Source organism: Lampris incognitus, chromosome 14 (assembly GCF_029633865.1).
Source record: "Lampris incognitus isolate fLamInc1 chromosome 14, fLamInc1.hap2, whole genome shotgun sequence".
Lineage (NCBI taxonomy): Eukaryota > Metazoa > Chordata > Actinopteri > Lampriformes > Lampridae > Lampris > Lampris incognitus.
In genome coordinates, this window is record NC_079224.1 from 20,197,941 (window position 1) to 20,221,934 (window position 23,994).

The 23,994-nt window shown below is 42.9% G+C and overlaps 2 protein-coding genes across 2 annotated transcripts in view; both read right to left on the reverse strand.

The window, feature by feature from the left end:
- Positions 1-8,009: 8,009 nt before the first annotated feature.
- LOC130124364 (homeobox protein Mohawk-like) lies at positions 8,010-16,507 on the reverse strand. The gene is made up of 6 exons (XM_056293820.1): positions 16,311-16,507; positions 15,625-15,784; positions 15,209-15,362; positions 14,470-14,808; positions 8,832-8,865; positions 8,010-8,388 (listed from the first exon to the last, which is right to left on the reverse strand). The coding sequence occupies exons 1-6, from the start codon at positions 16,505-16,507 to the stop codon at positions 8,010-8,012; spliced, it is 1,263 nt and encodes a 420-aa protein (XP_056149795.1).
- Positions 16,508-21,433: 4,926 nt separating this feature from the next.
- LOC130124365 (MAGUK p55 subfamily member 7-like) overlaps positions 21,434-23,994 on the reverse strand; it is a 39,296-nt gene continuing 36,735 nt past the window's right edge. The window contains exon 19 of the mRNA XM_056293821.1: positions 21,434-21,802. Within this exon, the coding sequence (XP_056149796.1) occupies positions 21,596-21,802 (207 nt within the window). The 3' untranslated portion in view covers positions 21,434-21,595. The remainder of the gene's footprint in view (positions 21,803-23,994) is intronic.

The following is a 23,994-nucleotide window of genomic DNA, read 5'->3' on the forward strand; positions in this document are numbered from 1 at the left end:
TTACCAGAAAGTTTACATTTTCTACTATTAGCCTAGGCCTATAGTGTATAGTGCACAGTGTTGTATAAAGAAGGCCTGCTGAAAAGCTATAGGCTACTTGGGTAAAAGTAATGAAGTATCAGACATCGAAACTACTCAAGTTTCAATGAGCAATGAGGATCATGAACAGAGGAGAGCACATAAGACTGCCATTTTAATTATTATTTTGCCACTAGGGGGAGAAATTTACTAACTTTGGCGACCAAAATTGAAGGTAGCTAACGTTAGCTTTGCTTCGCACCGAGTTGATAGTTGATTGTTTCCTTAGCAACGCAGCGGAAATCCGGCGTCCGTTCGCGAGATTTGGGACAGGGTACGGGATTTTGGCGAGGGCTATGTAGGGTTCATAATATCGCGTCCCGGCTGTGGCGGTTCCTGTGGTTCTCCCCCGAATTCGCTACAGGACCAAGCGCGTGTAGTCAGTCTAACAGCCTGATTTGATTAGCCGCATTGTGTCAATCTTTGTTTTAAGTGGTATGTTCTGAAATGATAGCCAATCCAAATTTAATTCCCAGGTAGAGGGGTGGCGCTTGGTTGTAAACCGTTAGGTCTGGTGCGCTGGAGAACTGGAAAAAGTGACTGATCACCGCCAAGTGAACAGTGCAGATTGTTAGAGAGCAAAATGTGTTCCTAACTTAGTGGTTGACGAACAGTTATCCAAAGGGTTCGGATTTTTGTGATATGTAGGAGGTAAATATGAGATTGTGTATTGCTTTTCATACCGTTGACTACATGTTATGGTATAAAAACGCATTGTGTTGCTAATCGCGAGTAGCCGTTAGCATTAGCATAATAGCCGTTAGCTAGCTTTGCGTTGTGTTGCTAATTGCGAGTAACCATTAGTATTAGCATAATAGCAGTTAGCTAGCGTTGAAGAATTGGTTAACACAAGCTATTGCTAGTTCGCCACGAAATAGTGTATGGACTTGTTGTTGCTTAGCTGATTTATTTGATTCAGGAGACGGATGATTTGTGACTGTAGAGAGGACAGCTCTGTTGGACCACTTTGGCTGCTGTTTTTTTCTGTGTTATGCCGAGCGCCCATCACCCAGTTTTCCTTCGTCTTCCACCCTCTAAATGTTCCCTGGATCTGTGAGTACTGAGCACGTGTTTTTTTATTTTGCTTGTGTGACCAAGTGAAGTGGCCACTACAGTTTCTAGGCCTCTACGCTCCTAAGCCACGACTCGGTCAGGCCTGCAACGGGGTTTACGGTTTACCATAGGTTGCAGAGTTGCAGAGTGTGTGTGTGTGTGTGTGTGTGTGTGTGTGTGTGAGTGAGTGTGGGCCTATGATTGATGTTATTTGACATTATTTTGTGTTTATTCATATTTGGGATTTAGTCCTATTTGTCTTCATGAATGTGATTTTAAGAAATTCTGTTTTATATAATTTATAAATAGCCCACCATAATTTTGCATTACATTTAAAGAAACTTTGTTGTGTCATAGCTCATAGGTAATTCATGTTTAATAACTGTTAAATGGCTAGATAAAAATTAGGAAAAGTGACACAACCAAAATCTAAGTGATATATCATAAATTTATTTGGAGGGACCGCCAGTCATTTTAGTTAAAAGAGAGTACTATTAAAATAGTTTAAGAGCATACAGGTAATAGCACCATTTATATCAAAACCTTACTCAGGCCCCGCCCACAGTACTACTACACATAGCAGATTTTTATATAGCTGCATGGGATGGGTATTACATTTGTACACTACTCGTTGAGAATGGCAATAGGCAGTCCACACCAGTCCCATGGTTTCCCAGACAATGTCTGTGTTGAGTCACGTATGGATAAAATGTGTCCACCGAACCTGGCAAATTAAAAAGTGCTTTTCTTTTTTTTTTTGGAATTTTCCCCCTTTTTCTCCCCAATTGTATCCAGCGAATTCTCCATTCTTGTGAGCTGTCCTGGTCACTGCTCCACCCCCTCTTCCGATCCGGGGAGAGCTGCAGACTACCATGCCTCCTCCGATACATGTGGGATCGCCAGCTGCTTCTTTTCACCTGACAGTGAGGAGTTTCGCCAGGGGGATGTAGCAGGTGGGAGAATCACGCATCACGCTATTCCCCCCACACCCAGTTCCCCCTCCCCCCTGAACAGGCGCCCCGACCAACCAGAGGAGGCACTAGTGCAGCGACCAGGACACATACCTACGTCCGGCTTCCCACCCGCAGACTTGGCCAACTGTGTCTGTAGTGACACCCGCCTAAGCCGGAGGTAACACGGGGATTTGAACCTGCGATCCCCGTGTTGATAGGCAACGGAATAGACTGCTATGCTACCTGGAGACCCTAAAAAGCGTTTTTATTCATGTGCAGTAACATCTTATTACTGATTTAAAATGCATTGATAAATGAGTTATAAGCCATAACTAACATTATTATCAGCCTTTTATAAAGTATGCCTTATCATTAAGGGATACCTAAAGCAAATACAAATGGAAAATACTAATGTGAGCTGTGTGAAACTGTTGTGAATAAACTGATGGCTTTTATCGTGTGAGTGTGAGTGTAGCAGCTGCCACAGCAGCTAGTGTGCAGTGCAATAATAAAAAAATATAATAACAGAAATAATAATATTAATGATAAACTTTATTTATATAGCCTTTTTGGAAAAATGAGGTTACAAAGTTATTTAGAATCAAAACAAAAGCAAACACTGAAAAATAAATTAGAACATGAGAAGGTACCACTAAACAAAATGGTTAAGAACATAGAGGAAAAACAACATAATGTGAAACAATACCAAGATGAAAAGTCATTGCATTAAAATGAAAACGTAAATTTGTAAAAATAAGTTTAACGAGCTGATTTAGAAGATGTCCCTGCTCGCCCATGCTCCTCAGACACATTGCTCCTGAACTGAGGGGCTTGCATGACAAAAGCCCAGTCATCTCTAGTTTGGAGCCTGGACTTTGGGGCAGGCTGAAGAAACTGAAGCTGCATGCTGGCTCAAAATGAGACAAAAAGTCGGTAATCTATCTTCAAGTCTCAGTGTTTTCGGTTTTTACTGATTTTCACCGAAAAATATCCAGATTTTTTAAAAGGAGCAAATCGGTTTAAACAGATTTTCACCCAGACTTTATGTTTCCACGGATCCAAAAGTTGTTCCTGTTCATGTGAGGTTATGTAACAGTGTCCTCTTGTGGCGAAATTCGACATGCTGGATGGCTTTTAAAAATAAAAACCGAGAACGCTGAGCCTTGTCTATCTTGGAGACACAATGGCTGCTGGTCGTAGTTTGTCCTGACAAAATTGAGTTCAGATATTATGATGGTCATTGGAGAGAAGAAAGGTAGGTATACTGTGTGTGCAAGAGACCAGTTGGAAGGGGAGTAAGGCCAGGAGCATCAGGGGTGGATTCAAACTGCTCTACAATGTGGATGGGAAGAGAAATGGGGTAGGGGTAATCCTGAAGGAAGAGTATGTCAAGAGTGTGTTGGAGGTAAAGAGAGTGTCAGACAGAGTGATGAGTATGAAGCTGGAAATCAAAGGTGTGTTGATGAATGTTGTCAGCACATATGCCCCGCAAGTTGAGTGTAGGATGGAAGAGAAGAAAGAATTCTGGAGTGAGTTGGATGAAGTGGTGGAGAGTGTACCCAAGGAGGAGTGACTGATGATTGGAGTGGACTTCAGTGGGCATGCTGGTGAAGGGAACAGGGGTGATGAGAAGGTGATAGGTAGGTATGGTGTCAAGGAGAGGAATGTTGAAGGATGGATGGTGGTGGCTGTGGTGAATACATATTTCAAGAAGATAGAGGAACACAGGGTGACGTATAAAAGTAGAGCAAGGTGCACACAAGTGGATTATAGTTTAAGCAGGAGGTGCAATCTGAAAGAGATTGGAGACTGCAAGGTGATGACGGGAGAACATAGCTCGGCAGCATCGGATGGTGGTCTGGAGGATGAGTTTGGAGTTCAAGAAGAAGAAGAGAGTGAAGCCAGAGCAAAGGATCAAAGGGTGGAAGTTGAAGAAGGAAGACTATTTTATGGAATTCAAGGAAGAGTTAAGACAGGCACTGGGTGGTAGTGAAGAGTTGCCAGATGGCTGTGCAACTACCGCAGAAATAGTGAGGGAGACAGCTAGGAAGGTACTTGGTGTGTCATCTGGATGGAGGAAGGAAGTCAAGGAGACTTGGTGGTGGAATGATGGAGTACAGGAAAGTATACAGAGGAAGATGTTGCCAAAGAAGAAGTGGGATAGTCAGAGAGATGAAGTAGACAGGAGTACAAGGAGATGCATTGTAAAATGAAGAGAGGTGGCAAAGACAAAGGAAAAGGCATACGGTGAGTTATATTAGAGGTTAGACACTAAGGAAGGAGAAAAGGACTTGCACTGATTGGCTAGACAGAAGGACCGACCTGGGAAAGATGTGCAGCAGGTTAGGGCGATCGAGGATAGAGATGTAAATGTGCTGACAAGTGAGGAGAGAGTGTTGAGAAGGTGGAAGGAGTACTTTGAGGAGCTGATGAATGAAGAAAATGAGAGAGAGAGAAGGTTGGATGATGTGGGGATAGTGAATCAGGACGTGCAGTGGCTTCGCAAGGATGAAGTGAGGGCAGCTATGAAGAGGATAAAGAGTGAAAAGGTGGTTGGTCCAGATGACATACCTATGGAGGCATGGAGGTGTTTAGGAGAGATGGCAGCGGAGTTTTTAACTAGATTATTTAACACAATCTTGGAAAGTGAGAGGATGCCTGAGGAGTGGAGAAGAAGCATACTGGTACCAATTTTCAAGAATAAGAGGGATGTGCAGGGTTGTAGTAACTACAGAGGTATAAAGTTGATCAGCTACAGCATGAAGATACGGGAAAGAGTAATAGAAACTAGGTTAAGAGGAGAGCTGATGATTAGTGAACAGCAATATGGTTTCATGCTACGAAAGAGCACCACAGATGCGATGTTTGCTTTGAGAACGTTGATAGAGAAGTATAATGTCAGATGGAGTCTGTGGATTTAGAGAAAGCATATGAAAGGGTGCCGAGAGAGGAGGTGTGGTATTGTATGAGGAAGTCAGGAGTGACAGAGAATTATCTAGGAGTGGTGCAGGATACAGTGCATCCGGGAAGTATTCACACCCCTTCACTTTCACCACATTTTGTTATGTTACAGCCTTATAACAAAGTGGATTAAATTCTTTTTTTTCCCTCATCAATCTACATACAATACCCCATAATGACAAAGCAAAAAAGGTTTTGTAGAAATTTTTGCAAATGTATTAAAAATAAACTGAAATATTGCATGTACATAAATATTCACACCCTTTACTCAGTACTTGGTTGAGGCACCCCTGGCAGTGATTACAACCTCAAGTCTTCTTGGGTATGAAGCTACAAGCTTGGCACACCTATATTTGGGGTATTTCTCCCATTCTTCTCTGCAGATCCTCTCGAGCTCTGTAAGGTTAGATGGGGAGTGTCGCTGCACAGCTATTTTCAGGTCTTTCCAGAGATGTTCAATGGGGTTCAAGTCTGGGTTCTGGCTGGGCTACTCAAGGACATTCACATACTTGTCCCAAAGCCACTCCTTTGTTGTCTTGGCTGTGTGCTTAGGGTCGTTGTCGTGTTGAAAGGTAAACCTTCGCCCCAGTCTGAGGTCCTGAGCGCTCTGGAGCAGGTTTTCATCAAGGATCTCTCTGTACTTTGCTCCATTCATCTTTCCCTCGATCCTGACTAGTCTCCCAGCTCCTGCCGCTGAAAAACATCCCCACAGCATGACACTGCCACCAGCATGCTTCACTGTAGGGATGGTATTAGCAAGATGATGAGAAGTGCCTGGTTTCCTCCAGACATGACGTTTGACATTCAGGCCAAAGAGTTCAATCTTAGTATCATCAGACCAGAGAATCTTGTTTGTCATGGTCTGAGAGTCCTTTAGGTGCTTTCTGGCAAACTCCAAGCAGGCTGTTATGCGCCTTTTACTGAGCAGAGGCTTCCGTCTGGCCACTCTAACATAAAGGCCTGATTGGTGGAGTGCTGCAGAGATAGTTGTCCTTCTGGAAGATTCTCCCATCTCCACAGAGGAATGCTGGAGCTCTGTCAGAGTGACCAGCGGGTCCTTGGTCGCCTCTCTGACCAAGGCCCTTCTCCCCCGATTGCTCAGTTTGGCTGGGCGGCCAGCTCTAGGAAGAGTCCTGGTGGATCCAAACTTCTTCCATTTATGAATGATGGAGACACTGGGCTCTTCTGGACCTTCAAAGCTGTAGAAATGTTTTTGTACCCTTCCCCAGATCTGTGCCTCGATACAATCCTGTCTCGGAGGTCCACAGACAATTCCTTTGACTTCATGGCTTGGTTTCTGCTCTGACATGCACTGTCAACAGTGCGACCTTATATAGACAGGTGTGTGCCTTTCCAAATCATGTCCAATCAATTGAATTTACTACGGGTGGACTCCAGTCAAGATGTAGAAACATCTCAAGGATGATCAGTAGAAACAGAATGAACTTGAGCTCAATTTTGAGTGTCATAATAAAGGGTGTGAATACTTATGTACATGCAATATTTCAGTTTTTTTATTTTTGATACATTTGCAAAAAATTCTACAAAACCTTTTTCACTTTGTCATTATGGGGTATTGTGTGTAGATTGATGGGGGAAAAAAGGAATTTAATCCATTTTGGAATAAGGCTGTAACATGACAAAATTTGGGGAAAGTGAAGGGGTGTGAATACTTTCCGGATGCACTGTATGTATGAGGGCAGTGTGACACTGGTGAGGTGTGCTTTTGGAATGACAGATGGGTTAAAAGTGGAGGTGGGATTACATCAAGGATCGGCTCTGGGTCCTTTCTTGTTTGCAATGGTGATGGACAGGTTGACAGACAAGATCAGGCAGGAGTCCCCATGGAATATGATGTTCGCGGATGACATTGTGTTCTGTAGTGAGAGTAGGGAGCAGGTTGAGGAGAGACTGGAGAGGTGGAGGTATGCACTGGATAGAAGAGTAATGAAAGTCAGTAGAGGCAAGACAGAATACATATGCATGAAGGAGAGGAAGGACAGAGGAATGGTGAAGATGCAAGGAGTAGAGGTGACGAAGGTGGATGAATTTAACTGATGGTGGCACTGACGAAAAGACAGGAGGTGGAGCTGGAGGTAGCAGAGTTGGAAGATGCTAAGATTTTCGTTGGGAGTGATGAAAATGAACAGGATTGCGAATGAGTATACATATTAGAGGGTTGGATGGTTTGGAGGGAAAGCAAGAGATGCAAGATTGAGATGTTTTGGACATATGCGGAGGAGAGATGCTGGATATATTGGGAGAAGGATGCTGAAGATGGAGCTGCCAGGGAAGAGGAAAAGAGGGAGGCCAAAGAGGAGGTTCATGGATGTGGTGAGGGAGGACATGCAGGTGGTTGGCATGACTGAGGAAGATGCAGAGGACAAAGAAGAAAAGAAGATGATGATTTTAAGATGGAGTTTTCAAGAGACCCATTTTGTATCATTAGAGGGTATATGGCTAGTGTGAGGTTTGGTCCATAATGTCTCATAGACTCACATTTTTCTGCTGATATCAGATGACGCTTATCTTGAACTGGCAAACACAGAAAATCAGTATGTCATTTCTTTCGGATATAAGTTAAATCTGATGAAAAAAAATGTAAGCAACATCAAAATGAACTATGCACTATCCAGTCATTGAGGCCCAAGAATGGAAAGAATACAACTAACTAGTCAACAGCTTTTACAAAAGGTTTTACAAAAAAAGCTTATTCAAATATGAAACGATGTGAAAACTTAGCATTGGATGATATTCCAGTCTCATGTCATTTAATTTAACTTGCAACAGAGAGGAGCAGGAAAAAAGTTTCATGTATAAAATCAACAATAAAAAAAAACATTAAGTTGAGAAGGATTACTTATCAATGTTACAAAACTATGATCACAGATGGACCAGACGAATCGCAAGGCTTGTACTGGCCAGTCTCACATCTGGAATAGAGCTTGCCAACAGAGTAGAGCCTCATACTGACTGCCTGCACAAGGGAACCTTGACAGTCTTGATCTCTGAGATGTGAGAAGACTTCTGGATAATGCGGCTGGTGAGGGTGGGCCCCAAGGTGGAGCCATTCACACTCAGAAAAGGCTTCACAGAGCAGCTCTGCCTTGTTGTAGTGATGGGTCCTGTGGTGCAGATCTTACTCAAGATAGTGGTCCGTGTGGTTGAAGCTGGTCCTCTGTTGCAGAGCCGCCCAGGAGCGGCGGCAGTGGACACTCTTATGCAGCTCTGTTCTGTGGTGCAGCGCTGACCCTGGGCCAAGTTGGTTAGAGCCATGGCAGCATGGATCTCTCTCCAGTCCTGGTCCTCTCTCCCCTGCTGGCCTCTGTCCTGTTGCTGGCCTCTGTGAATCAGACCAAACACAGCCCACGATGAAAGGAGACAAACCGTGTCTATAGAGTGTCACTGAAAATCATTGCACCTCTTGTCCAAATGCAGCAGCCTGAAAGTCAGTTTGGGAGTGATCTGGGGAAATAAGAATAGAAGCTGTGTGTTTTCTTTGATATCATATTTTTGGTAGGTAAGTCAGTAAATTTTCTTTAACTAAAGATGGTATCCCAGGACATAAAGGGAAGCGATCAAGAGATGTGAAGTATTGTCATGTTATTAATATCATTAGTATGAATAGTGTTATTAGTATTATATTTTCAGACTAATAATAATGATGATAATAATGATAATGGATTACATTCATATAGCACTTTATCTTGACACCCAAAGTGCTTTACACTGAAGGGGGGAAATAGAAGATGAAAAGTGTGCACAGCAATAAATCATCTCACTTACTTATCACATTTTGATGAGGCATAGTCTGCTGAGTCTGTGAAAGAGAGGAGAGGAACGCTCAGCTAATTTTGCAGTGACTTATTTGACATTTTTTGACCACTCAAGTTCACGTGGACACATTTACAGAACATAGCTTAACAGAACATGTCTTTGAAGAACAACGCTCAAGCTTAAGTAATTGCACTGAGTTCTTACATGGGTTTGACATCTGTCTGTTTGTGTTTGTATACGTGGTTGGACACTTGCACACAGGTATAATTGTTGGTGTGTGTGTGCATGTTTATATGAGCCCGAATATATGTATGTGTGAACACTTGTATATATGTGTGCGTGCATGTATGTGTGTACATTTGTTTGTGTGTGTATATGTGCATCTGCATACATAGGTGTGTTATACATGTATCTGCGAGTCCAAATATGATGGACGTTGTGTGCCTGCATGTGCTTGTTTGTCTGTATGTGTGAACCTGTGTGTACGTCTCTCTGGGTGTGTTTTACTGTGCCAGAGAGGCTTAACTCAGGAAAGTGCTCCAGTCTGGCTGCTGTTAGAGACTGGGGCCAAAACAAATGCAATTATGTTTCCCTTGAGTGTTCGAGATGGAAAAATTCAGAATCTGTGTCATGTCATGCAGGCAGATGCCTTTTTTTCGGGTCTGTCCAAGTAAATGGTAAATGGATTGCATTTATATTGTGCTTTTCTAGCTACAACAGCCACTCAAAGCCACGCATTACAATCAGTGAGTGCCTCACATTCAACCCCCCCCCCCACACACACACACACACTCATACAGCGATGGTGGTGTCAACAATGCAAGGTGACAACCAGCTCATTGGGGGCAGTTAGGTGACCTGCTCAAGGACATCTTGGCCTTTTTTCAAGGGGGAGCCGGGGATCGAACCGGCAACCCTGCTCTACCTCCTGAGCCACGGTCGCCTAAAAAATACCCATAAAGTTAGTTCACAAAGTTTGTTTACAATACTAATCCTAATACATTTTAGTTTTTTGCAGTCACTGTGGAGAACCAAGGTCACCTTACACATAGTAGAATAAAAACAGCAAACAACAGTTAAAACCATCCTCCTTTTTCCTTCCTCCTTTATGCTCCCCCTTTAAATCAACTGTTTGTCTTGACACGAAACATCAGGCATCACAGATTCCACTTTAATTCCACTTTATCTACGAGAGGGAATGGTTTTTGTTAGATATGGCTTTTGTTACTATATCCATCCATCCATTCATCCATCCATTATCCAAGCCGCTTATCTGAATTCAGGTTGCAGGATGCTGGAGCCTATCCCAGCAGTCATTGGGCGGTAGGCAGGAAGACACCCTGGACAGGCCGCCAGGACATCAAAGGGCCAACACATAATCTACTACATAATCTACATACAACATACTACTACATACTAGTACTATACTACATACTATATACTACATAATCTAATTAATTAGATGCGTCAGTTTCCCCCTGTCACAGCCATGTTAAAGTGTAGGTGGAAAGCTTCTGTATGACCTTCAGTTGGTTATCTTTATGCGATAAACAACCCGAAATATAACCAAAGACTCGCCTATGAATTTATTTCTCTTTTATTAATTTCGTCTTTTTCTCTTTTTCCTTCCTTCTTGCCATGCTTGTGAAAAATTACATAATGCTGATACCACTAACTGTGGTAGTTTAAATACATTTCCATTATAATGAATAAGAATCATTTAGTCCATTGGGTATTATTAGTTTATCATGTGGGTTTACCATCAATGCTGCTTTTCTGAGCATTACGAGAGGAAACTGGCTCTTTTGAATGCAGGTTGACGTGAGTTATAATGAGTAACTCCTGTCACACACACCCCACACACATACACACACACACACACACACACACACACACACACATAAATAAAAAATCATTTCAGTACATTGTTATCCAGAAAGTTAATTTTCATCTTGACTTTAGAATGTTTTCTTAAACTGAGCAGACTTAAGCTGGTCAAAGGCTGTTTTTTTACCTTGGGGAGAAATAGAGAGGGGGAAATAGAAGCCAACTTTAGAGCACACAAAATGCTGCCTTTCAATGCTAACAGTCTGAATCATCACTGTGTCTGATTTCTTCTGGCAAGCTTGAGCCAAGAGAAACTTAAGTCTTGATAATAAATCATTTGGCCACTTTTACTTTTTGCTACTGAACGTCCCTGAGCATTTTTGTCTTTAGCCATTGCATGTCTCGCCAAGGAAAGTAAGTCTTATGTTGTATTTATTACCAGCGAAAAAATACATTTGCCTTACCACCGGCAAGTCTCAAATTTTGCACATGGACCACGAGCAACCATTGGAGGAAACCTAATGAATTTGGTTCCTCGATAACACCATGTATGGATATGTGGGGCAGGTATCACAGTTTCATGACAAAACATACCTTCAACAATTTCGTTTTTCAGCATCCTATACCGCTAATTATGCTCCTTGAACACGAAACTGCCACTAACGTATTGCCCTTGGTTTCATCTGTCAGTGAAGTCATGCACCATAGAATTGGGTTCATCTCTCTGCTGCTATCATAAATCCTGCTTCATGTCATTTTATGTCCATATGAGTTCATTAAGGTCCTGGGTGTTCTCCCAAGTCCTCAGACTTGCTCATCTCCCAAAGGTGATGACTTTATGTCAACCTCACCAGGGTGTGTCACCGTGATCCACGCTGGAAAATAGCTGTATTTTGAGAAAACATTGGACCGCTTCATTTCCTCTATGTGGACAAGACTTCCTCATGTGAGGTATTTCAGAGCAAGGGGCTCCCCTCCCAGCATGTATGTTTTCATACGAAACAAAATGCATGGAAAACGGCACAAGGTATGCATCAAGATCAATTTTTCTTCACCGTGTGTCCAATAAAACATGATTCCAGTCACATTTATGAGTCTCTAAGCCTTTATCCTGAACTTAATGTGACGACCGCATCTCACGATCCCTGCAATCTTCGTTGTCATGTTCACTCATGTTACCTGTCCGTTCAGTAACATCCATGCATGTACAACTCCAACTGACATTTATTTCCACTAAGATTATGAATGACATGTTGCAAAAGGCCTTAAAGTAGCATTATTATTATTAGTCTACCCCATGTAGGTGTAGTGGCTATTACGGCCTACTCCTGGGTCGAGTATAAACGTGTTAATGGTGTTAGTGCTCGTCATGGATCTGGCAGCTTGACTTTCCACTTCATCTCCACAGAGGAACCGTAGCGAGTTACAAACATCCATAATGTGACCAGCAGGGATACATTAAAATGTTGCACAAGCATTTCAGTTCAGCAACACTTCCCAAAAAGCTTGTGTTGAGAGCTGAGACATTCCAAAATGCCCAGAGAGGGAAAAAAAGAAACAAACTTGAAAGAGCAGACTATGGAAAGAAAAAATAAAAAACAACCCAACACGTTTGAAAAGAATAAAATAGATAAAAACAACCATTCCATTCCTTTATTTTGATAGTGATCCTTCCGGTTAGATGAATAAATTGGTTTAATTTTTGAAACTTGTTTTGGGCGATATGGCGCCCTATTGGAAAAGACTCGAATAAGGCCACCTGCAGAGGGAAAAGCAAAATGGATGTCAGCAAGCTTACTCTGCGCTGTTTCACTATGAATCTCAGTGACAAATTTGACAGTCACTCGCAAAGGTTTCTTCGCTGTTTTAGTGGCATGGCACTCTGTTTCTACGTTTGGCAGAGGTCTCCACTTCTCACCCTGGGAAGGATAAAGACTCAGACATTCTGTAATTGTCCTTGCGGCAGACTGTGGACATTTCCACCATTTTCACCATGGCAAGAGACTGGAGCGGAACAAATGGCACAATCTGCAATATGGAAATCATATTTGCGGTGCATAGCGGCAGCCAGCTCAAGCCCGATCCAATTTTAAAATGAGGGCTTTCAGCATCTGCATGAGTCCTTATTAGTAATGTGTTTGTAAAGGCTTTGGCTCTTGTACCTCAGCAGATTTGAGGCCTGTCAACATAACTTCACATGCTGAGTTCCCTGCAGGTCTTAAAGGACACCTGGGTGTCAAAATTCCACTCTAAATTTGCTGTAACTTTAACCGAATCTCTGCAAGCTGCCGACTTTCAGCTGAAGGCCAAAGATTTATAAGAGTCAGGGTCCTCAGAGGAGCCATATGGGAGTTAATGTGCATTCAATTCTTGTTTTACTATACACAGTTGTATGTTCAAATTTAACAAAGGGTTTGTTGGGTCATTAAATTGTCATTTCCCCTCATGTTAAACATAAATCTGTGGCTAAAAAGAAGAATGCTTTTAATATTTTTAAGCAACAAAGGAGATGCCATCCTTTTCATCTCCCTTGGTTGCCCCTTGACTCTGTGCAACCTTACTGTACTGTTATGTTTGACATTTTGTTGGCATGATATGACACTGAACATGATATTTGATACCGTATGCATTTTTAGGAGGCTTCATGGAAGGATGTTTGATGACCCTGACTACCATTTTAGTAAAACATAGCTGAAAATGTGTTGTGTGATCATTTTCACCTTTTCAGCGTATCGCTTTAAAGGCACAATCCTGAATCCTGTTGCTTATGTTTAACTTACTGACACCTATGGTGATATTGGTAACTGTACTGGTGTTTGACCACCTCCAGTCTCAGAGATCCATTTGAAATGAAACAGAGCCATGTGTGCTGTTGTGTCAGCACATCCCCCTAATCCAACGGAAAAAGATGGTTTAATCTGAGTTTTAGTTATCGATTAATTTTCTTTTGGGGGGGGGTTCTCCCCTTTTTCTCGGATTTGTACTTGGCCAATTACCCCATTCTTCCAAGCCGTCCTGGTCGCTGCTGCACCCCCTCTGCCGATCTGGGGGGCAGGGGCTGCAGACTACCACATGCCTCCTCCCCAACATGTGGAGTGGCCAGCTGCTTCTTTTCACCTGACAGTGAGGAGTTTCGCCAGAGGGACGTAGAGTGCGGGAGGATCAAGTTATTTCCCCCAGTTCCCCTTCCCCCTGAACAGGCGCCCCAAATGACCAGAGGAGGCGCTAGTATAGCAACACATACCCACATCTGGCTTCCCACCTGTAGACACAGCCAATTGTGTCTGTAGGGGCGCCCGACCAAGCTGGAGGTAACATGGGGATTCGAACCAGCGATCCCCCTGTTGGTAGGCAACGGAATAGACCGCCACGCCACCCGGACGCCCCATCTGTTGGTAAAGGTTCTTCTATCAGCTTGGTTTGCCATATCTGCTTGTCAGCTGCAGCAATTTTGTTCCTTCTTCAATCTCCTCACTGCCTACCTTGGCTTCTGTGGTGTAGACATAAAATACTATGTGCCCCATTATTTTTCTGGGGAAAGTCTTACCTGACAGTAACCATTAAAAGGAGCAACTGCAAAAGCATTCATGATTTCTGAATTTGTGGATAAGATGTTGTCTTAGATTCCCCAGAGATAGAGAGCTCCAAAATTACATTTGTTAGCATGTACATCTTCAGGATTGTAGTTTTTATGTCCAGTGATGGAGGCTACGATTTTTTTTTTATGGGTGACATGTGGTAGAGTTGTTTGGGGAAATCAGCTACAGAGAGTGAACTGTCATGACCCTGGACAAAATTTAGGAAAGCTGATATCTCTTACCCATGTGGTAGACAAAGTTGGTGTCTGTTTCAGACGAAGATGCCGGAGAGACCACATCTTCATCGCATTCGTTAGAGCTGAATGACTCTGAGTGGCTCCTCCTCTTGTGGGATGGGCTGATGTTATGCGAGCTTGCTGCCATCACATGCCGCAAGTTGTCATTCAGATATCTATTGAGTAAACTGCTCTTGTATTTGGAGGGTGGTGAAACACCGTCATCGCTGTTGGTGGAGTTGGCCCTGGTGAGGATGTTTCCTTGCGTCTGGAGGACACCCTTGTGGGAAGATGACCTGCTGAAGTCTGAATGGCTGACAGGAGTTTGTAGAGGACACTCTTCATCTGCATTGGTTAAAAAAAGGAGACACAATTGCATTGACTGGAAGCTAACATGGTTGATTATGCACTGTATGACAATTCCTGATTCAGAACGTAATGTCTCGATGCGTGCTCAATAATCCAGGTGTAGAAATCCTAGAAATGTTGAATTAGATCATTTGGACAGATGAACTGATTCAACTTTTCTGGGATTCAGAATGTGACGTGTCAAGTTACCTGCATGCTCATAGATAAATCCGTGTTAAACACATTATTCGGCTAACATGGTGGCCATATGTTGCAAGATAACCCACATTTTTGTTTGCCATTCTCAGCTGTTTACTACCTAACAAAGTAGAAAGAGGTAACAGGAGTAATCAACTTCATGTCATATAACCCACTGTTTGGATATCAAGCCTCTTACCCTCTGAGTTGGAATCATCACTGCACACACTGAGTCGCTCAGCGTTGCCTTGGATGTATCTGTTGTAGAGTTTGATCCTCAGGGCCCAGCTGAGGTCTGGCTGCCTCACTGTGTTCTTCAGCCTCCGCCGGGCATTTGCAAACCAATTCGATACCTGCACAGACAGCCATTCTTTCAGGACAGCATGCAATGTCTTCTGAGCCAAGGTAATTGCAGTGGTCTTTATGAAAGATGTGCATATTCTTTTTAGAGTGCCAATCTGTCAGTTTGTCAGTCGGTTTGTTGGTCAACTGGTCAGTAAATCTATGAGTAAGGATCAACCACAGACTCCCCAGCCATGCATGCTGGCGTTGATCAGATTTATCAGTCAGTCATTCCCTGCCTCTCTTAGTATTCATTACATGAGCTCATCTCACCTGTACAAGTGTCATGTGTGAGCCTAGGGCTAGCAGGACCTTCTCAGTCTTGGTGGGATAGGGGTTGTCCCTGTGTTTGTAAAGCCAATGTTTCAGTGGGCGCGCCATGTCCTGTAGCGTCTGTCTCTTGTGGCGAACTTTGACCCCATCCAAACGAGACCTGGAGCAGTCAGATGTCACCTATGTTAACTAAGTCTACCCACAATCCCTCCTACTGGGCATATTTACATGTCATGATTTTATGACTTTCGTTTTTTTTTTGTTTGTTTGGTTTTTTTTTAAAAGTTACATCAGACAAGATTTGTGGACTATTTTTGTCACTTATTTACAACTTTGTGTCCACCTCTATTGATTGTTTCACATTGAAATATTTTAGTAGCTATGCTAATTAGCAATTTATCATTAGTTTGGCCATTAATCAGTGGCAAAAGTTGTTATTGCGATGTAGACCAATTAACACCATTCAATCCACTTGATTAAGAGCCAAAATTATTTAACCATATGGCGATAGCATTGCTGCAAATTAATGACATATTTGAAGTGATTACATTATTTCAATTTACCATATAACTTAGAATAATAATTGCATTATCACACAGATATAAATATGTCCTAACGCAAAATATAATCTGATTAATAGGTAATCAAGCAATCAAAAAACATAGCACCAAAATCAGAGGACGTACCCATATCTTTTGTATTTGACAGGGGAGCTGTTGGCAGTTGTGTCCTTGCATGGCATCAAGTCTGAATTCTGCTCATCTGTTAAACTGCTTTTTTCATGAGCTTTCATCTCACAGTCCATTCTGCATCTCTCCAACGCCCTCCCGTCGTCCTCTAGATGAAGATGATGATCTGACTTCATCATAGCAACCTCGTTCATTCTTTCACACCAATCAACAGGTGCACCAAAAGATTTCCATATGTACATGGATGAAGCAGGTTCCCATCTCCTCCGTCACAGAGCTGGTAGAAGGATTACTCGGATGACTTCAAAATATATCAGATTCACTTTGCTCTTAGGGCTTTCCAGGTTCAGAAGAGCGCCCTTGAACAGGTCTGTTGAACAGATACCCGCAAATCCTGAGGTTACCGATTAGACAATTACGTCTACAAAATATGAGAATGTCTGGTTTAGCCGTGCAGCTCTTGGAGGGGAGTTCAAATAACCTGCTTCCCCGTTGCCTATTGGTTGTATAACCATCCAATGACATCTCGGGAGAGCCCTGTGCAGTGAAGAAAAGTGAAAAGTTTGTGGAGCAGCAGTGCTTTGAGGAACGTATCATGTATAAGAATATCAGCAGATGTGGTCATCAAATTTATTAATTAGTTTTTGTTGGGTGTATGTGTGCACTGAGAGAGTAGCCATTATCCTGGTTAAGTAATCTGACATGCCTTCATATTTTCTTCATGAGGCATATCAAGTTCATGGATTTTGCGGTCTTACTAAAAGTCAGGTCAGCAAATAATAGTATACGTTTTACCAAGGGATTCTGGAAATTTATGGGTGTAATGACATGGTTCTTAATACCAGAAAAACCACGGAACGCTGTTCTGTGTTAGCCCGTGAATCCTGCCGAGTTCAGATAGATTTAAGTACAAATTGCCCAATAATGAATCAACACAAACAATGGAAAAACATGAAATTGGTGGGCAGTGTGAGCAGTGTTGCATGATGAATATGGTTCATCAAATATTTTTGTGTCTGTGTGTATGCGCCCGTGAGTGAGAGAACGCGGGAGAGATAGGTAGGAAAGGAGAAAGAAAGAGAGGGAAGACAGAAAGATACTGTGAGCAAGTGAGGCCATATATGGTTTTTTTCCTATGCCTGCACAGTGAGCCAGCGAGGGAAATCCTAGATAATACATATGTTTGTCAACTTTGGTCCACATTTAAGAGGAGCATTAAGTAACAGAGACTACAAACAATGATTAAAAGTGGGCCTGACAGCAGCTTTAGCTTTCTTGTTAGTGTAACTGTAGACTATGACAACGTACAGGCAAAGTGCCCAGGGTGAATCTCGCAAGTCCAACTTCGGCTTTATGCCACATATATCAAAAAATCCCCCCAAAACAAGACAGTTTGTTGTGTTTTAATGGCTGATGTAAATACCATATCACAAAGTCGAACATTTGTTGTGTATTTGCCACAATCAGTAGAATATGTGATATAACTGACACTTCCTGTGTGATTAAAAAAAAGGCGTTCAGATGATCAAAGAAGGTTGAATCAGTTCATCTGGATACAATGTTTATTGACAGATACGTTGATGAAATGTATCTGTCAATAAACATTGTATCCAGATGAACTGATTCAACCTTCTTTGATGGTCTCACCTGTGTTATTGAGCATGCATCAAGGCATTTAGATGACCTTGCACCAGTACAATTTAACACAATTCACCCTTATGAAGGATACAGCTAAAAGTCTACGTAGCTCGTACTCAGTATGGATATTTTGATTTGTTAAAGTGCTGTTCAACTCTGCTCTCTGTTCATAGTTCACCCACATTAGAAGGGGGTTTAGTTTCAATGGTTTTCAAAGCTGAAAAACACATGGACCAGCAGCATCCCCGTTAGGTGCAGTAAATCGCATGCTAACATTCCACGCCACCAGAATGCTACATGGTACCACAGACCATTTACTGCGAGGCCCTCTGTGATGTGTTTACTGGCTTAACTGTTGATATAAGGCAGGGACACACCTCCGTTCACCAGTCTGGAGACCCGCAAAGAAAACACTTTCAGTGGATGTTTTGGCACCGTTTCTTGTGTTTGTGTGTTTGTGTGCGTTTAGAAACTCACAGATTGTGCGCATTTCCAAAGGCCCAAGTAAAGAGACCAAAACAATTGGAAAGATTCTATCCTGTGTAATTGTATTCATGTGTGTGTGTGTGTGTGTGTGTGTGTGTGTGTGTGTGTGTGTGTGTGTGTGCGCGCACGCATGCATATGGCCTTCTGTTTGCCTATGTTTGCACTTTTTTGTTTAACTGGGACAGTTTGGTATGTTTTAATAGGAAGGTTTGGATAATGTAAGAGCTTTCTCTAGTGTTATGTGCTTCTATAAGTGTAAATATAGAAAATATGAAAAAACCTTTCACAAGCCATTGTATTCTGTAATAAATATAAAAATTGCACTTATTGTAAGAGGAACATCACTGCCATTTTCAACAGGGGTAATTTGGAGCCATATACTTTAAGCATGTGTTTTACTGTTTTGGTGGTTAATAAGTTATGAATCTCATAGACATTACAGACAAAGATAGGGTTTCAAGTCAGACATTTATTTCCCCATTCTTCATGTAGACGGCTACACGATTGAGCCAAATTATCCGGGACCAATTGACATCATACTTGTGTGTTATGTTTGAAGTGGGAGCTGCAGTGAACATAAAGCGGAGGGTTTTCATTGGATCGCTCCGGTGTCTTTAACGGCGTCGTTATGATCTCAGAGGGTGCCTGCAGATTCTCAGCAGTGTGATGAAATTATACTGCCATGCTTGGCTGCGATCGTGCTTCAAACCTGGCAGAGACGGGCGGGCAGAGAAACTTGGAAGTGTTGCCCTGAAATCCCAGCAAGCACGTTACGGTAACCAAGATGGATAAAAGCGCCATCTACCCTCCATTAGCATCCCTGTACACGAAGACAGCTGCTCCGCCACCGCATTGCCATCTTCAGATCATCGTCATCTGTTGTTTGACCTTTGGCCTGATGATAGGCCTGTTCCTACTACCAGCGTAAAACAATACCTCAGTCATCTTTAACATGTGATTTAACAGTGCGCTCCATAAATTCGATCATCTACTCTGCCTAATTCATGATGATGAGTCGCCACATGCCTTTGCAGTACACTTTTACGTCCAGTCGTAACTCTCTCTAATTCAGCCTACGAGGACCCAAATCCCCAGGAACGCATTCGCCTCCCACCGCATCCCTCAGCTCTCCTTTCCTCCCAAACAGGACACGGACACATTAACACTCCTTCCACACTCGACAAACCGCCATATGCAAAACAGGGAAGGACGTCCCCCTATATGTAGATGAATGTAGTACGACGAACACATAACCTCACTTTAATTTTTTTCCAAAATTGAGATCTTTCCAGGACAAAATTCTTGACAAGATATATCTAGAACTTTTCAAATTACCATGAAAGAGCCAGATCACATTGTCTTGGGTATTGCACCACTTGAAATAAGTTCAGAAGTTAGATAGCTATTTGGATAGAATATCAAGAATTTCAGCCATGATGGAAGCAAATAACTGGAAACTGGCTAAAATCCAACATACCATCTGTGCAAAAATGAGAGGAAAACAGCACATGAAATAGCAGAAATGCTATTTCAATGCATTTTGGAGACATCTGCGCATGGATAAGAAATTGTATATGGGGACAAATTGGTGAGCAAGGCTGTGTGTGTGTGTTTGGAGGGAGGGGGGTATGGCAGAGAGATATATGAGTGTAAATGTGTATTGAAGTGTGTGTGTGCACAGGTGTGCATCAAAGTCAAGGTCAGAGTGTGTACATTTTGACCCTTTTTTGTATTATTGTTTTTTTATCTGTATTAATCATTATTATTCATGGAATTGCAAGAAGGAAGCAAGAAACATGAAGGTCCTGGGTTCAAACCCCGGAGGTGTCCAACCTTGGGGGGGGGGGGGGGGGGGATCGCGGGTCGTCCTCTGTGTGGAGTTCGCATGTTCTCCCCATGTCTGTGTGGGTTTCCTCCGGGTGCTCCGGTTTCCTCCCACAGTCCAAAGACATGTAGGTCAGGTGAATTGGCCGTACTAAAGTGTCCCTAGGTGTGAATGTGTTGGCCCTGTGATGGACTGGCAGCCTGTCCAGGGTGTCTCCCCACCTGCTGCCCAATCATTGCTGGGATAGGCTCCAGCATCCTGTGACCTGAATTTGGATAAGCGGCTTGGATATTGGATGGATAGATAAAATTGCTTTTGTTATTGTTAGGTGGACGTATCATGCTCGTATCCTCAATTCATTTTCATGTGTGGGTGTGTTTTGTTTTTTCTCCCTTTATGTTTATATTCCTAAAAAGGGAAAAAAAATGCACTGTGAAGCAGGCGTTATTTTTGAGAAAATATCTTGTATATGTAATTCTGCAATAAATGTATTTTAGAAAAAGAACATAAAACCTCACGTCTTTATCTATGACTGTTCAGAAAAGTGGCATTTAAGAACCATCGGATAGTAAGGGCTGAAAACATCGCCATCTTGAAAAGTTGAAAAGTAAAAACAGACTTATTGGCTGTTTTTACTCAGGGGTGGGTGGGGGCTTTCAATTGACCGTTATCTTATTTGTGTCCGTGTTTTGCACAGTGAGTAGTCGAGTGTCCTCCTGACTGCCAGGCCTGCTAATAATATTTCTCTGGTGTACATTACAGTTAATTGAAGTGCAGCAGCTGTCAGAATAATTACATGCTGATGTTTGTAACTTGGCAGGGAAGAGCTGCATGTGGCCACAAGTTCTGGAGAGATTTCTTTTTTGCTTCATCTTCCGAGTCGGCCTTTATTTCAGCCAAATGCCAACAGATAAATTGGCGCTGAGACAGATTGAGAGACAGGATGACCGGGTTTCTGTTTGGCAGATTAGCCAAAACTACACACAAGGAATTCCATGAACACATTTGTCCAGTTTGAGATTGGAATTTCAGAAAAGCAAAATTTAAATTATGTCGAAGTACAAGTAGAAAGGCTGCTAGTATTTCGCATATTACTGTGTTCATATCTTACATATAATACCCTGTATGTAGAATAAACATTTTATCAGTCTTTTTTTTTTTTATCAACCACTAAAATCCATATCGCTAGTTGGCACAGAAATGACGGAATGGTAAGTAGAAGAAACAACTTCCTTCAACCAAAGAGGAATTTCCTTTGTTTTTAATGGCTGGCATACTGTCCTGTAAGCGCTTTGGTCTCCGCACGGGTTCAAATCCAGCCCGCAAGGCCATCTCAAGATCTGTGTACTTTGGTTGATGACGAGCGGATCCAGTCTGCAGGAATCCACTGCACCTCCGCACCTCTGATCTTCTCCAGGTCTGCCTTCAGCTCTCTGAATGCGATGGCAATATCACCATTGACAACAACCTTTTCAAACAAGTGGCCATATCGGCTCTCCATGGTTTCAGCCGAGGCAATCATGTCCTCAAAATCCTCCGCCTGTGAATGAAAAACATATGATTAGATCAAATGAAGAGTTGTTAAGGGGACGCCATACCTTGGCTCCATTACATCTCTTCTGCCAGACTCGGATAAGACTCGGCTGCCCACTGTTTCCAGTGTTTGTATTGGGATGGGTTAAATGCAGAGGATGAGGTTCCCCACGGTGATCAATAAAGTACATCTTTAACTTATCTTAACTTATCTGATAAACCTTGGCATTGCATGATTTGTTTTGTGTCTCCATTAGTTTGCCTTCTCTTTTTTTTGGATTTCCCCCCCTTTTTCTTCCAATTGTACTTGGCCAATTACCCCACTCTTCTGAGCTGTCCCGATCTCTGCTCCATCCCCTCTGCCGATCCAGGGAGGGCTGCAGACTACTACATGCCTCCTCCGACACGTGGAGTCGCCAGCCGCTTCTTGTCACCGGACAGTGAGGAGTTTCACCAGGGGGACGTAGCGCGGGGGGAGGACCACGCTATTCCCCCCAGTTCCCCCTCCCCCCTGAATAGGCGCCCCGACTGACCAGAGAAGGCACTAGTGCAGTGACTAGGACACATACCTACATCCAGCTCCCCACCCGCAGACACGGCCAATTGTGTCTGTGGGGACGCCCAACCAAGCCGGAGGTAACATGAAGATTCGAACCGGCGATCCCTGTGTTGGTAGGCAACAGAATAGACTGCTACGCTATAGGCGCCCCATTAGTTTGCCTTCTAACTGAAAATGAGTGCAATTTGACAACAGTGAGCAATTGTTTTGAACATCAAATCAACACTTTGTTTTAGCACCACGGTGGGAGAAGTGCAAAGCAAAGCAGCTGGCAGATGTCTGACATTTTCATTTTCATTCCTCTCCCAAGCATTTTCTTTGGAAAAGCGACAAACTTTATGCAGTCAAAGAAAATGCTATGCAAAACAATTCCTCCTATAGCCGAACATTTACACTCCCATCCATTAATGACGGGGTTCAGAGTGCACGGTTGCCTCCGGTCAGCCTGGGCCAGGTTGTGAGGCTCAGCCCTGGTTGACACCTGGTCAGGTTCTTCAGACAGCGGAGATGCTGGCTTTGAACGAGACATGTCTGCCATGGCCGATCCGGAGTTATTTGAAGGCTAGGCATTTGACAGACTCTTAGAAGCTGGTTTGGACTAATCAAGAGTGTAACTGAAAGGATATGAAACAGAGCCCCAGAACATTCCACCCAATTAAGCAAGGCGAAACACAGCGGCCGGCGTTACACACCGAAAGCAAAGGACAAGAGGCCTTTTCACACCAGCGGTAGTGAGGTTTATAGGTCCAGCCCCATAGAAATATGTCTGCACTCTGTTGAGGCTTTAGTGCTTGGAGCTGGTCACAGGTGTATGACCTTCTATTTTTTAATAAGGGCACGCAGGGTCAACCAGCAAATGCGAACACAGATGGGAGTTTTGTAAAACTCACAGGCAAACGATACGCACCTACCATTGACATGCATGCTCATTCAATCGTGCGCACGCACACACACACACACACACACACACACACACACACACACACACACACACACACACACACACACAAATAAACATAGAAGCCAGTAACTAATTAACTAACTAACTAATTATATGTACCATTCACAAAATCAACTATCTACCACCAGGCTAAGAAGAAATATCAGTTCTATGATTCTTGCATTTTATTTTCTCCTTCCTTCATTTCTTAACCATCACAGTCCTTCAATAACTTGCCACCCACTGGACACGATGTGCTTGTGCTCACCTATGTGTCCTTACATGTCACGCATATGGAACAAGCACTGCAGGCACCTTTCAACTCCCCATGAAATCACTGGTCGCTAAAATGTCATCTGCAAGTCATAGGGTCAACCATGTGTGTGTGTGTGTGTGTGTGTGTGTGTGTGTGTGTGTGTGTGTGTGTGTGTGTGTGTGTGTGTGTGTGTAGGCATGTGTATGTGGGGATGAGCACGTTCTAGGCAAGATTTTGACCTCTTACTACTGAACCCTACTCTGTGTGTGTTACAAGACATGTAACTACTACCTGACTCCACAGATGATACCCGCCTGAAGTATACTCGTGTGTGTGTGTGTGTGTGTGTGTGTGTGTGTGTGTGTGTGTGTGTGTGTGTGTGTGTGTGTGTGTGTGTGACAGATTTTGCCTTACTGGGGTGTCCAGGTAGTGTAGCGGTCTATT

Excerpts from the sequence above, each read along its gene's own strand:
- LOC130124364 (XM_056293820.1), bottom strand. The coding sequence starts at position 16,507 with ATGAACGAGGTTGCTATGATGAAGTCAGATCATCATCTTCATCTAGAG. Across the intron at positions 15,363-15,624 it reads CACACATGACACTTGTACAG|GTATCGAATTGGTTTGCAAA; the intron begins GTGAGATGAGCT and ends CTGTCTGTGCAG. Across the intron at positions 8,866-14,469 it reads CAACTTTGTCTACCACATGG|ACTCAGCAGACTATGCCTCA; the intron begins GTAAGAGATATC and ends TCTCTTTCACAG.